Here is a 13,279-nt window from a genome sequence, read left to right as displayed (position 1 = left end):
TTCCCAATCACCATCCTAGAACCCAAAAGAGTGATCAGCTTTAACACTCATCAGAGATGTAAGTGTTCATATACAAAACAAGAAATCTGGGAAGCCATCTTTGGACTTGACCTGTCATACCCCTACCCCAATTCAGACATGGATTTAGAAGGCTGCAACATTCCACTCCCATTTCTAGCCTTCCTGAGGCCTTAGTTGGATATACATAATATACTTTAATAAATCTTTTAGACATGTGTCATGCATGGGGTCAGTTTTCCCCTCCCCAGAGGAACAGGGTGAAAGGGGAGAGAGAGAGAGAGAGAGAGAGAGAGAGAGAGAGAGAGAGAGAGAGAGAGAAGGAGGGAGGGAGGAAGGGAGAGAAGGATAAAGGGGGGAGGGGGAAGGGGAAGATGAATAGGATGGAGGGAAATACACACTAATCATAACTGTGAATGTGAATGGGATGAATTTACCCATATAAAATGGAAGTGGATAGGAGAATGGATTAAAAACTGGAATCTTACCCAAAAAACCCCAAAAAACTGGTAGAAAGTTTTGCAGCAAGGTTCTCTGATAAAGGCCTCATTTCTTAAAAATATAAAGAATGGGATCAAATTTACAAGAATAAGAGTCATTCCTTGGTTGATAAATGGTCAAAGGATATGAACAGGCAATTTTCAGACAAAGAAACCAAAGTTATCTACAGTCACATGAAAAAAATGTTCTAAATAAATACTGATTAGAGAAATACAAATTAAAACAACTCTGATGTACCACTTCTACTATCAGAGTTGCTAAAATGCCAGAAAAGGAAAATGACAAATGTTAGAGAGGATGTGGAAAAACTGGGACATTAATGCATTGTGGGCTGAGTTGTGAACTGATCCAACCATTCTGAAGAGCAATTTGGAACTTTGCCCAAAGTGCTATAGAACTGCATACCTTTTGACCCAGCAATACTACTAGGTCTGTATCCCAAAGAGACCCCAAAAAAGGGAAAAGATCTATATATACAAAAATACTTATACCAGTTCTTTTGTTGTGACAAAGAACTGGAAATTGAGGGGATGTCCATTAAGGAATGGCTGAATAAGGTGTGATATGTGATTGTGACAAAATACTATTGTGCTATAAGAAATGACAATGGGGTGCTTACAGAAAAAACTGGAAAGATTAACATGAAATCACGAAAAGTGAAATGAGCAGAACCAGGAGAACATTGTACACAGTAACAGCAATATTATATGGTGATCAACTATGAACGACTTAGCTGTTCTCAGCAATATAGTGATCCAAGATAAAGAAAAATATTTTCCACCTCCAGAGAAAGAACGGATCGTCGTAATGAAGATCAAAGCACACTTTTTTTTAAAACCTCCTTTATTTTTCTTGTTTTTTCTTTAATGGTCTACTTTCTTTCACAACATGACTAACATGAAAATATGTTTTGCATGACTGCACAAGTATAACCTATATCAAATTGCTTCCTTTCTCTATGAGGGGGGAGAAGAGGAAAGGAAGGAGAGAGAGTTTAGAAGTCAAAATTTTGAAAAAGAAATGTTAAACACTTTTTACATGTAATTGTAAAAAAAGTAAAATATATTTTTTAAAAGTTTCCCCCTCCCCAGTGTAGATGCAAGTTGCTACATCATCATTCATTTGGTGAAGTCTTTGTCGTCAAACGAACTGAAGTAGGTAGAAACTAAGCAAGTCTCATTAAAAAAAAAAAATTCCCTGAATTCAAGGAGCCTTTATTTCAATGGCTGTCATAAGACACCCTAACTTAATTCTTCAGCTGGACTCAACCACGTGCTTTCGTTTCATGATGGTTTTGCTGATGGGGTCGAAGAAGAAGAAAGAAATCCTCATCCCCTCTGAACCCAGCTAAAAGTTAGAACTAAGACACAGTTTGATTCTAACAAGATTAGCACCTTCACTTTCAAATTCTGAGTCTCAAGTCAGAGGGAAGAGAAAAGCTTGATCCATAGACTTTGACAATCTCAAGGGAGTTTCCTGACCCTTAAAAATGCAAATGAACCAATTAAGGAGGGTGGGGGAAAGCAGCTGGGTGGTGAAGTGGATAAAGCCCTGGGCTTGGAATCAGGAAGACTCATCGTCCTGAATTCTAATGTGACCTCAGACATTCAAAAGCTGTGTGACCCTGGCCAAGTCACTTGACCTTGTTTGCCTCAGTATCTCATCTGTAAAATGAGCTGGAGAAGGAAATGACAAGCCACTCTAGTATCTCTGTCAAGAAAACCCCAAATGGGGTCAGAAAGAATTAGACACAACTGAAAATGACTCAACAACAAATCTCTACTACAAACAGATAACTCAAAGTGGCACATCCTTACAACATGTGACTACTCAATAAGTTTTAATTTTCTTTTAATTTTACACCCCACCCTAGAGACAGGTACCATTAGAGATAAATGGGGAGATGGGGAGGAGGGGGGAGAGACAGAGAGACAGAGAGTACAGAGGGGGAGGGAGAGCGGGGGGTGGGGAAGAGAGAGGAAAGGAAGGAGGGAGGGAAGAGGGAGAGAGAGAGAGGAAAAGAAGAAGGGAGGGAGGGAGAGGAAGAGAGAGGGGGGAGAGAGAGAAGAAGGAAGGGGAAAGGGAGAGAGAGAGAAAGGGAGGGAAGGGGGGTGGGAGAGAGGGAGAGAGGGAAGGAGGGAGAAAGAGGGGGAGAGAGAGAGGTGGGGAGGGAGGGAGGAAGGGGGAAGGAAGGAGAGGGAGGGAGAGAAAAACTTTGTTTCATTAGGATGAGTGAGGAATTAAATTAATCCTGGATCCCTTGATCACACTTCACATGTCTCGATTTTTTCTGTTGTTTTGTTTTGGACTTGTTTTTTATTAGAATAAGAAACTTGCCCCATCTTATCAGTGTAGATCAGTGTACCCCAGTTTTCCATGTCACCAAAAATCTCGATGTCTTTTCCTCAGTCCTCATCCTTGAGCCCTCTGTAGCATTTGGAACCCTTGACCATCCTGTCCTCTTGGGGTTTTCCTGACATGATGTTCTCCCTTGGTTCTCTCACCTGGATGCTCATTCTTTGTAGTTTAATTTACTGGCACTTTTTCTTTATGACGCTCCTAAATCTAGGTTGTGATCCAAATATCTCTGCAGGGCCTTTGTTTCTTCTATCTCTTCATTCTCAAGGCATGCTCATCAAGGGCCCAATGGATTTAAATCTCATCTCTCTGCAGGTGATCCTCAGATCTATATATCCAGGAAGTCTCCAGAGTGCGTGTCCTGCATCATAAACTGTCTAGTGGACGTTTCAAAACAGATGGCACATAGACATCTCAATTGCCATATATCCAAAAGAGAATTCATTACCTTTATCCCCGAGTCTATGCCTCTTCCTAATTGTGGTTAAAGTCACCCTCATCCAGTCTTTGGCATTATTCTCAACTTCCTCTTTTCCTTCCCTCCCTCATCCAAACAGCTGCTAAAGCCTAACCCTTTTATCTCTTTGACATTTCTCACTTCTGACCCCTTCTCTTGGCCATTCTCCTAAGTAAGCTCTCATCACCTACTTTTTAAAATTTATTTTATTTTTGATTTATGGAATAAAACAAGCGTTTCCATAACAGTACAACAAAAAAGAAGAATGCACATTAAACTACAAATCTACTATGCATGACCTACTATTCCTTTCAAATATAGAACAAAATTATCAAGTACATTTTTTCCTTTTTTTCTCCCCACCCCCCCACCCCACCCTAGAGATGGCTACCATTAGACACAGATAGGTATATATATGTAAAATTATTCTCTACATAGTTCTATTTATCAGTTCTTTCTGTGGATGCAGACAGCATCTTTCTCCTTATGTTCTTATAGTTAATCTGGGTATTTATAATAGCAAAAATAACCTTTTTGCTCAAAGTTGTTTTTAAAACAATATTGTTGTTACTATATACAATGTTCTCTTGTTTCTGATCATTTGGCTCTTCATTATTTTGTGCAAGTCTTTCCACGTTTTTCTAAAGTAATGAATTCCATCATTTCTCATAGCACAGTAGCATTCCATCATAATCACATACCACAGCCTGTTCAGTCATTCCCCAACTGATGGGCATCCCTGCAATTTCCAGTCCTTTGCCACCACAGAAGAGAGCTGCTATAAATATTTTAAAACATATAGGTTTTTTTTTTCCTTTTTCCCTAATCATCTGGTCTCTCCTTACCCCAATACATCCTACACACAAATGCCAAAAAGATTCCCTTAAGCACAGGTCTGAAGAAGTCACTCTCCTCAATAAACTCTTGTGGCTCCCTATTGCTCCCTGAATAAAATATAAATTGCTCTGGTTTTTAAAGGCCTTTACAACCTGGCTACAAGCTACCTTTGCAGCCTATTTGCAAACTTTCTAGTATAATAAACTGACCTAGCTGTTTCTCACCCATGATACCTCATTTCCCATCTCTGTACCTTTGTAATTATTAAGCAATAACAGGCCCTACAGAAAGCAAGATAAATATGAAAAGGCCTCAGTGTTACCTCCTTTTTACAGATGACAAAACTGTGGTTCAGATACAGGAAGAGCCTCTTGTAGGACACAACTGAATAATAAGTTCTGGATTTGGGGTCTGAGGACCCAGGTTCACATGTCAGTTCTTCCTCTTACCTGTATGACTTTGGGCAAGTCATTAAAATCCTCTTAGTCTTTTTCTTCATCTGTAAAATGAAGAAACTAGACTATATGACCTCTCAAGTGGGTTTCTAACTCAACATTCCATGATTCCATGATTGTCAACCTCCCTCTGCCTTTGGAAAATAGCACTCTACTGGTTTTTATTTGTCTCACTTGTTCCTTTCTGGTGCATGGTGGGTAAAAAAAAAATGACGACAACAGCACATTAATGACACAGTAGCTTTGATTTCTATGTAGAGACCTGTGGCATGATCTAGGGCCATATCAAAATGAACTGGCATGTCTCCATGTTCCATCTGCTCCTAAAATGTACTATTTGTATTCCAGGCCACGGAGTGGTTCAAAAACAACAGATTTTTCTTGGCAGTTTTTGTGCATAATGCATGGAGATAAGTATAGAGCTACCCCTGGAAAAGTAGTGGGAAAAAAATAACTCAGTTCATAGCAACGATCAACTAGCTAGTGGAAGCCATTCACAACAAACACAACCTCTCTGCCATCAAGTCAGCAGCAAGAAGGATCTATCCAAATGTGCCACTTGCATCGTCGGGTTCCCGCGTGTGATATGACTGAGTTCTGCTGAAGATACTGCAAGTATCACATGGATAAGTGAAATCCAGAGATAAACCTCAGACTTTGTGTTAGACATTAATTTCAATTCCTCTTCTTCCAAGCAACTTTTAAGTGAATTGTTAACAAGTAGCTGATCAACTCGTTGGCTTCTCATCATTTTTTCCAGCCAAAATTGCTTCTTACTGGCCTATATCCAGGTATCCCTTTGCTTTGGGGAAATATACTGTTTTCATAAAGCCTATGTTAAAATGAAAATGTTATACATGGCACGATGGGGGCAGGGGAGATGGAGGAGGAAGGGTAGTAATAATCAATTCAAATCAATAAGCATTTATTAAGTGCCTACTATGTGCCAGACACTGAGGAGACACAGACAAAAATGATAGCACCTGCCCCCAATTAGCTTACATGGGTGGGGGGAAGAGGTGATAACATGTAAAAAAAAACAAAAATCAAATCCATAATACAAAGTAATTTCTATATAGGAGAGGGTACTAGCAACTAGGGAGAGGAGGATATGCTTCCTAGAGCTGAATTTTGACTGAAGGTAGGGATTCTAGAGGGTGAAAGTAAGGAGGAAACATTTGCCACACATGTCACCATCAAGACAAAGACACGAAGACAGGGGACAGAATACTGCATAATGGGAACAGTCTGTAGGCCAATTAGTGTGGGGTATAAAGTGTGTGGAGGAGTATAATGTACAATTAGCCCAGAAAGTTGGGTTGGAATTGTGAAGGGCTTTAAAAGACAAACAGAGGAGCTTGTATTTTTTCCTAGAGCCATAGGGAATAGCATGATTTAGGAATATTGGTTTGGCAGTTGTGTGACAACCGGATTATGAAATAGAGAAACTGGAGGTAGGCAGAGAGGTTAGAAAGGTATCATAATAGTTTAACCCGAGGATGATGAGGGCCTGAATTGAGGTAAAGGCTGTGTGAGAGGAGAAATGAAAGGTACTGTAGAAGTAGAAGGCATGAGACTTAGCAATCCTTTAAATGTGAGAACTGAGGGAAGTGAAAAGTCAAGGATGGCTCCAGGGAGGAAGGTACTCTTAACTGAAACTGGGAACTCTGGAAGAGAGATGGGAACTGGGGGTAAAAATAATGATTTCTGTTCAGATATGTTGAGTTTGAGATGCCCAATGGGCAGTTAGTAATGTGGAAGTGAAATTCAGGAGAAAGAATAGGGTGGGATAAAATGATCTGAGAGTCTTCTGCACATAAGAGGTGAAAGATGAACCCATGGAAGTCAATGAGATCTGAGATCACAGAGAGCTGGGTAAAGGGAATAGTACCAAACCTTGGGATCCAACTACACATAGACGGAGAAGCAATGAGTTAAGAAGGAAAATCGGGAAAGAGTAGTATTATGAAAACCTAAGAAGGAAAGGTTGTCTAGGAAAAGAGAGAGTGGTCAACAATGTCAAATGATGCAGACAGGGCAAGAAGGATAAAAATTGAGGAAAAAAGTCCATCAGATTTGGCAATTTAAAGATACTTACTGACCTGGGGGTGGGCAGTTTAAATGCAATGTTAACCCTTCCAGGCTGGCTTCATACCCGTGTTTCCCCGATAATAAGACACTGTCTTATTATTTTTTTTGGAAAGGAAAACACCAGAGGGCTTATTTTCAGGGGAGGGCTTATGTTGTCCTGCCTCAGCTCTGATTGGATGCAGCTCGGAGCGCGGTGTGCGTTTCACGAGGTGGGGACAGGACGGTGCATACAGAGGGTACCATAATGTAGCGTGTAGCGCAGGGGATCACCTTCACTACAGTAGCAATCTCAATAGGGCTTATTTTCGGGGGAGGGCTTATTTTAGAGGAATCTTACACAGTAAGGGGAGGGCTTATTTTCAGTATAGGTCTTATTATCGGGGAAACATGGTATTAGTGTAGTTTCATTTGTCATCTCCCTGATGAAAAGTAAAACTCGGAGGCATTTGGGGCATAAGATCAAGAAACTTTATCGAGCGAGGGAAAAATCTGGAACTTAGGGGGCCCCCCTGACAAGAGAAGCAAGCCAAGATGGGATGGCATCCTTGCCAAACTAAATGGTAACTTTGAAAGTATTGGCAGAGAAGGTTTGTCTATTGAACACAACTTCATCTACTCCACAATCCTGCTTGCAACTGGCCATGAAATACAGACTCATAATGACAGGTACTAAAAGGGAATGTGTTCCATGTTGCTTATGCTTTAATGATGTGGAAGATATATATTTGTCTTAATTTGATATTTTTGGCACCAAGAAGCCAATCAATGGCCACGAACGATGATCATCTGGATCATCTTTTAATCATCTGGATAAGAGGTGCCATATGAGTCTTTTCAAACAAGACTTTGATTGTGAACAAGTGATCTATGATACGAAAGTGGAATTAATTAAAATAATACTCAGAAATACATTCTGTTAACTAACATTACACCAGGGAGACCAGACCATTTTATGCTTGGAGATGCCTTGAAGGGAGCCAATGGAAAAAAAAAATGCACAGAGAAATAGTGATGAAAAATTATGCAAATAAGAGTAAGCCCTACATGAAAAAGAAATCCCAGCAGAGTTCATTCACCCATAAGAAAGTTTATTTGGCTTCTATTTTAATAGAGAAATATGAAGAAATAATTTAGTTGATATTATTTTAATACTGTAAATGATCATTACTTCATATCAGACAAATATCTGTTTCCTTGCAAACATTCAGGATCACGTTAACACCATCACAGAACTGATTTAGCATGGAGAGAATTTAAGCTTGAACAATCTGCTAAATCAATTTCTGATGACCCTCCCAAGTTGCCTCAATTCCATATTTCCTCCACCAAGGACTACTGAAGGAATTCTAGCCTTATTTTCACAACTTGTCTACACAAAAGAAAATTCATGCTTCCTCTGCCTTTACCCTAGACAAGTAAAAACTAAATTTCTAATTGGTCCTTTCAATAAGATTCTATTCGAAGGCAGACAAAAGAGTGAGCTTTAAGAACTTTGCATTCAAAATCCCACAGAACAGCAGCTCTCTCTAGACTCCACCCATTGTCTTGGTCAGGAAAGGTATCATATATAGACTACAATAACCATGAAGGAAAACACACAAATCCATATTGAAATACTTCAACAGCAACAACAACTAAAAAACCCACTTTTACTGAAATTAAAAAAAAATTTTTAGAAGAAAAAATATCTCTCACTAGGTAGGTAAGTAACCATGGAAAAGAAAATTGCTTAATCAACCTAAATGAGGTTATACTGTCTACATTAACTGTAATGTAGATTTGAAGGCAATACTCAAATATCGGAACTCTAATTTTGCAAACAAGTACTTCCAGCATACGCTAAAACAATATTACGGTATAAGTGTGAAAGATGGCACTGAATCCTGGAACATTTATCAAGGAGTCAGCTTCTATTAGTCTCTCCTCAGTCTAATTGCCATGCATTAGGCAAGCTTTTTTTTTTTTTTAAAGGGGTAGTTAACCCTTAATCTCTAGGAAAAAAAAACCACCCCACCACCACAATGGCAACATTTAGAAACACAAATAAACTGGGTGGTCACAGTAGCACCCCTATGCCTGCCTCCCAAGTAAGTTATATGGCTGTGGGAAATGAAGTTAAGCCCATTATTATCTCTATTTAAAGTGGGAAGCCAGCCCGGCAAAAGCAGTCCTCATTCCCAGTTTTCCCTGGGTCTAGCAGAACTCTGAGTAGCCCTGTACAAAGACTAGGGTGTAGTGTCCCCAGATCTCTTTGCCAACCTCTTTGCAATGTTCTTTGCAATGCAGACCCGCAAGTTAGGGATTAAACTCAGAGAGCACAGTGACAAAGAAATACACAAAAGGAAAGGTAGCCGCTCCCCCGCCCCGCTTACCTTTGACTTGACTTTCATACTCGGCTATGATCTCTTTGTCCTTTTTGAATCTGCTCGGGGTGGACATTATCCAGTCGTTCCGGGGGGGATGGGGGTTAAAAAACGGGCAAGTTCTGGTCAATGGTCATAAAACACTGTGTCCTCGGAGAGGCAGAGAGTTTTCTACTCCCACACGCCGGGGTTCCCAGCAGCAGCACCAGCAGGAGGTAAAGCAGGAGGAGGAGGGTGCGAGGGAGCTGGAAGCCGACTACTAGATTAACCCAGGTGCTGGCACCATCTCCTCCCAGGCTGGGCTGCTGTACGCGATCAGATGGGGAAAGGAGAGCCGGGGGTGGGGGGGGCTTGAGGACCGAGAAGTGTGGCAAACTCCAGCGCGAGAGCCGCCTGTGGGGAGGCGGGGGGCGTCTCCCACCTCCGAAACCCCACCCCGGACCCTGCCCACTTCCTCTACAGCCGCCGGGTCACGCCGGCTCCCTTCACCATTGTTAATCCTGGCCCAGGAGAGAGCTTGCACGGAGTTCCCCGGGGGGTTGGAAACTGAACCAGGTAGCTCATTCCCAGCCTCCCCAGCTGGAAGGAAGAGACGCCTACTGTGGAGAAGGGTCCCTGCTTGCCCCCCACCCCTCCCTTTTCTTGCAGGCTAAGCCGGCACCAGCTCTGGCACTAAACTAGTCCCGATTTAGTTGGGGATGCTGCTGCCGCCGCCGCCGCCGCCCCTGTTCTTTTCCTCCCCCGGGGAAACACTGTCGCTACTGCCAGGGCAGGGACGAAGGATGAGGGTGAGGATAAAGGCAGAGCCAGGCTGCCCGGCGGCGCGCGCTGCCCGGATCAGAGAGCCGCGGCCACCAGGTGGAGAGCGCGCAGAGGGCAGAGCCCAGTCCCCGGCTTTTCCCCGCTGCCCCGGCGCGGCCGCGGGCGACACATGTACACGCACTCACAGCAGGGGGAGCCCCGCCTCGGGTTGCACCAAAGTTGCCTGCGTCCGCGCGCGCGCGCGCTCCGGAGAGCGAGCCTGCAGGAGACACACGCCCTGCAGCCGCGCCTCCCCTCCGGCCCGCCCGCGCTGAGTGCGCGCGCGGGCGCAGCGGCCTGCCTTCGATGCGCGGCGCAGCAGCGCCCTCCCCGGCCGGCCGCGGAGCAGCAGGCAGGCGGGCGGGCAGGCCAGGGAGGGGAGGAGGCTGGCGTTGCCCGACGTTCCCCACCCCTCCTCTCCAGCACGCGAGGAAGCACTGGGCTCGCCGGCGAAGATGGATGGCTCCAGTGGCCAACCGCAGCCCAGCCTTTGTCGCGCATCTCTACGCCCTCCAGCGCCGGCTGCCTTCCCGGGGAGGTGCAGCTGCTTGGAGCGTGTGATGCTTGAAGCTGGGACCCGCCCGGGGTGACCCGACGGCGCTGACTGCCCTTTGCACGAGGTGTAGCGAGGCTGGGCTCAGAGGGACCTCCCTAAAACCCAAGCAAAGAGGACGTCCCCAGGTGTGTTAGGCAGAAATAGGGCTCCAGGGTGTTGTCACTCTCTTCTACTCCTGTGTCTCAGGGCCTCAATCACAGAGTTAAAGGATCTCTTAGTTGGAAGGGTCTGAAGGTCATCTGGTTTGATCTGTACCTGAACACAAACCCCCTCCCCTAGGGATGAAGATCCTCTTTAACGGGAAACACACTGCTTCAGGCGCTTAGCAAAGTTCGGGACACATAGTAGGTGCTTTACAAACGTGGCTTGGTCGCTCTATGAAAATTCCTATTCCACTTTGTTTGAAGTGTTAGGAAGTTTTACTCCTAGTTCTGGCCTCTGGGGCTGAGACAAATAATCTCTCTTCCCCGTGACAGCCTTCGAATAATAGAAAATAGCCAGGGTCTCCTCTCGCCCCCCCTCTCTTCTTCAGCTTAAGGATCCCCAGTATATTTAAAACAAGTCCACAATCATTTCTTCAGCACCTATGGGCCAAAGTAGGATGATAAAAGCTGAGGGAAAAGCAAAACAAAAACAGTTTCTTCCCTCAAGAAGGTCAAAGGCAAACAGCTATGCACAAACAAGATGTAGAAAGAATACATTGGAGATAATCTCAGAAATATGGCACTAATAGTCGGGTGTGGAGGTTGGGGGAGAGCCTGCAAAGGCTTCCATAAGAAGGTAGGATTTAATCTGAGTCTTGAAAGAGGCCAGGAGGGAGAGCATCCCAGGAATGGGGGGACAGCCAGTGAAAAGGCTTGGAGTCTCAGGATGGACTGAGCAAAAGGCCAGTGTGGCTGGTCTGGTGAATAACAGAGCAAGTTAAGTGAAGATGAAGACTAGAAAGGTAGGAAGGGGCCAAGTTGTGAAAGGCTCAAAACAAGGCAAATTAGAAGATTGTAAATTTGATCCTGGTGGTAATAAATCATACCAATTTTATGGCATGATTGTAGGGCATAAAGGAGCAAGATAGAAGATCCCTGAGATTAAAATTGGAAGTGGATTTTAATACTGAAGGACTGCTGGGGTCACATACCCAAATTAGACAGTAAATTGGCATGAACAGTATTTGGGTTTTTAAAGAGATTACAATAGTCAGCTTATGTAAGCTGAAGCTACAATCAGTGATTGGTCAGTGTATATTTGAATTTTCCCTCAAGTTTTTCCTAGGCTGAGGTACAGGGAACCCAGAATGGGTGGAGATGGGGAACACCCTATAGGGGGTGGGGAGGGGCAGGGGATGGGGAAGAATGGAACAGGGATTTTACCCTAGGCTGAAACCCCCACCCACTGATCAATTAGGAGAGGGAAGGGTAAAGTTATGCTAAAATGCCTGCTTGCAGATCAATGGAAGGGAAGGGAGGTAAAGTTATCACTTCCAGATCAATTAAGGGAATGGAAGGTGGTGGTGTGCTCAACAACGATCTCAGTTGACTTATCATTCTTATCGTATCACCCTGGACTCCATTTTATTGCCGTCTTTAAAACGATTTTGAGGAGTAGACTAAGGCTGAGTACAGCGTGGTGGTTACCTCTTTCCTCTTTCCCTTTGGACACTTTAATTTCACTGTTTCAGCCTAATGTCACATACTGGTTTTGTTTTGTTTTGTTTTGTTTTGTTTTTAGGGTTTGTTGTTTTTTTTTTTTGCTATTTCACACATGTCGAATTCAGAATCTGCTAAAGCCCCAGATCCTTCTTACCCCCCCCCAAAAAAAATTGTCTATCCCTACTTAATTCCCCTAACCCATATTTGTGCAGCTGGTATTTTTAACTCACGTGTAGATAGGATTTATACCCTTTTGGTTTTCATTGTCTTAAATTCAACCCAACATTTTAGCCCATCGAGATCCTGAATTGGTCATTTACTTCATTAATTATCTCTTCAGTTTTCTGTCATTTGTAAATTTTATAAGAAGGCCAGCCTAGTCTGTATCTAACTCATTGATGAATATATCAAACATCATTAGCATCAAAGACATGCCCCTGGAAAATTTCACCCAAGGTCTCTTGACCTTGATCCATTAATAATTAGACCTTGCATCCAGTCATTCAACTATTTTTGAATCCAACTAACCATGCTATCATCTAGCCCATATCTTCCCATTTTATCTATTAAGATATTAGAATAAGCTGTTAAATACCTTGCCGACAGCAGGCATGGTGATGTGAATTCATGGAAGGAAAATAGCTGTTCTTCAACCATCTACTTATTTATCTTGGATTCTATCTAATTCAAGGAGATGATGGTGGGTTTTCAAAGACTATGCTAGTGCAGCACATTCTCTGACAATGCTACCAAGCTTGAAAGACCTCGAGTTTGGGCCAGTAATGGACCATGTGTCAGTAGTTAGAGGACTAGCCTGGCTAAGTTCACAGGGCTTATCACCAGAGTGTGGACCATAAAAGGATGAAGTTTTTCAGCCACAGAAACACATAAAGACTATCTAAGGAAGGATCGATGTCTGCAGACAAGAGTACCCACACTGCTTATCCCGTGTGCCTTGGTCCTCTTGTAAAGCTACCACAGGTTATTCCCCCTAACCCCAAGGCAATTAGAATGGAACAGTAGATAGAGCTCTAGATCTTCAATCAGGAAGACCTGAGTTAAAAACCTGCTTCAGAAACTCACTTAGTGTGACCTTGGGCAAATCACTTGACCCCCATTGCCCTGCCTTCACCCTTCCAAAAAAACAAAACAACAACAAACCCAAACCAAAAATCAATAGGTCCCAGCCCAAGCCC

At 43.2% G+C, this 13,279-nt stretch overlaps 1 protein-coding gene across 2 annotated transcripts in view; it reads right to left on the bottom strand.

Moving 5' to 3' along the window:
- The window catches only part of SRGAP1 (SLIT-ROBO Rho GTPase activating protein 1), a 354,115-nt gene extending 344,131 nt beyond the window's left edge, over window positions 1-9,984 (bottom strand). For both annotated transcript variants that reach the window (XM_069080728.1, XM_069080734.1), the window contains exon 1: window positions 9,090-9,984. In XM_069080728.1, the coding sequence (XP_068936829.1) occupies window positions 9,090-9,156 (67 nt within the window). In that variant the 5' untranslated portion in view covers window positions 9,157-9,984. The remainder of the gene's footprint in view (window positions 1-9,089) is intronic.
- Window positions 9,985-13,279: the final 3,295 nt, after the last annotated feature.

Source organism: Petaurus breviceps, unplaced genomic scaffold (genome assembly GCF_028583685.1).
Source record: "Petaurus breviceps papuanus isolate PSGF00001 unplaced genomic scaffold, PetGlider_PUasm1.0 154, whole genome shotgun sequence".
Lineage (NCBI taxonomy): Eukaryota > Metazoa > Chordata > Mammalia > Diprotodontia > Petauridae > Petaurus > Petaurus breviceps.
This window is presented reverse-complemented; position numbering and strand designations above follow the sequence as displayed.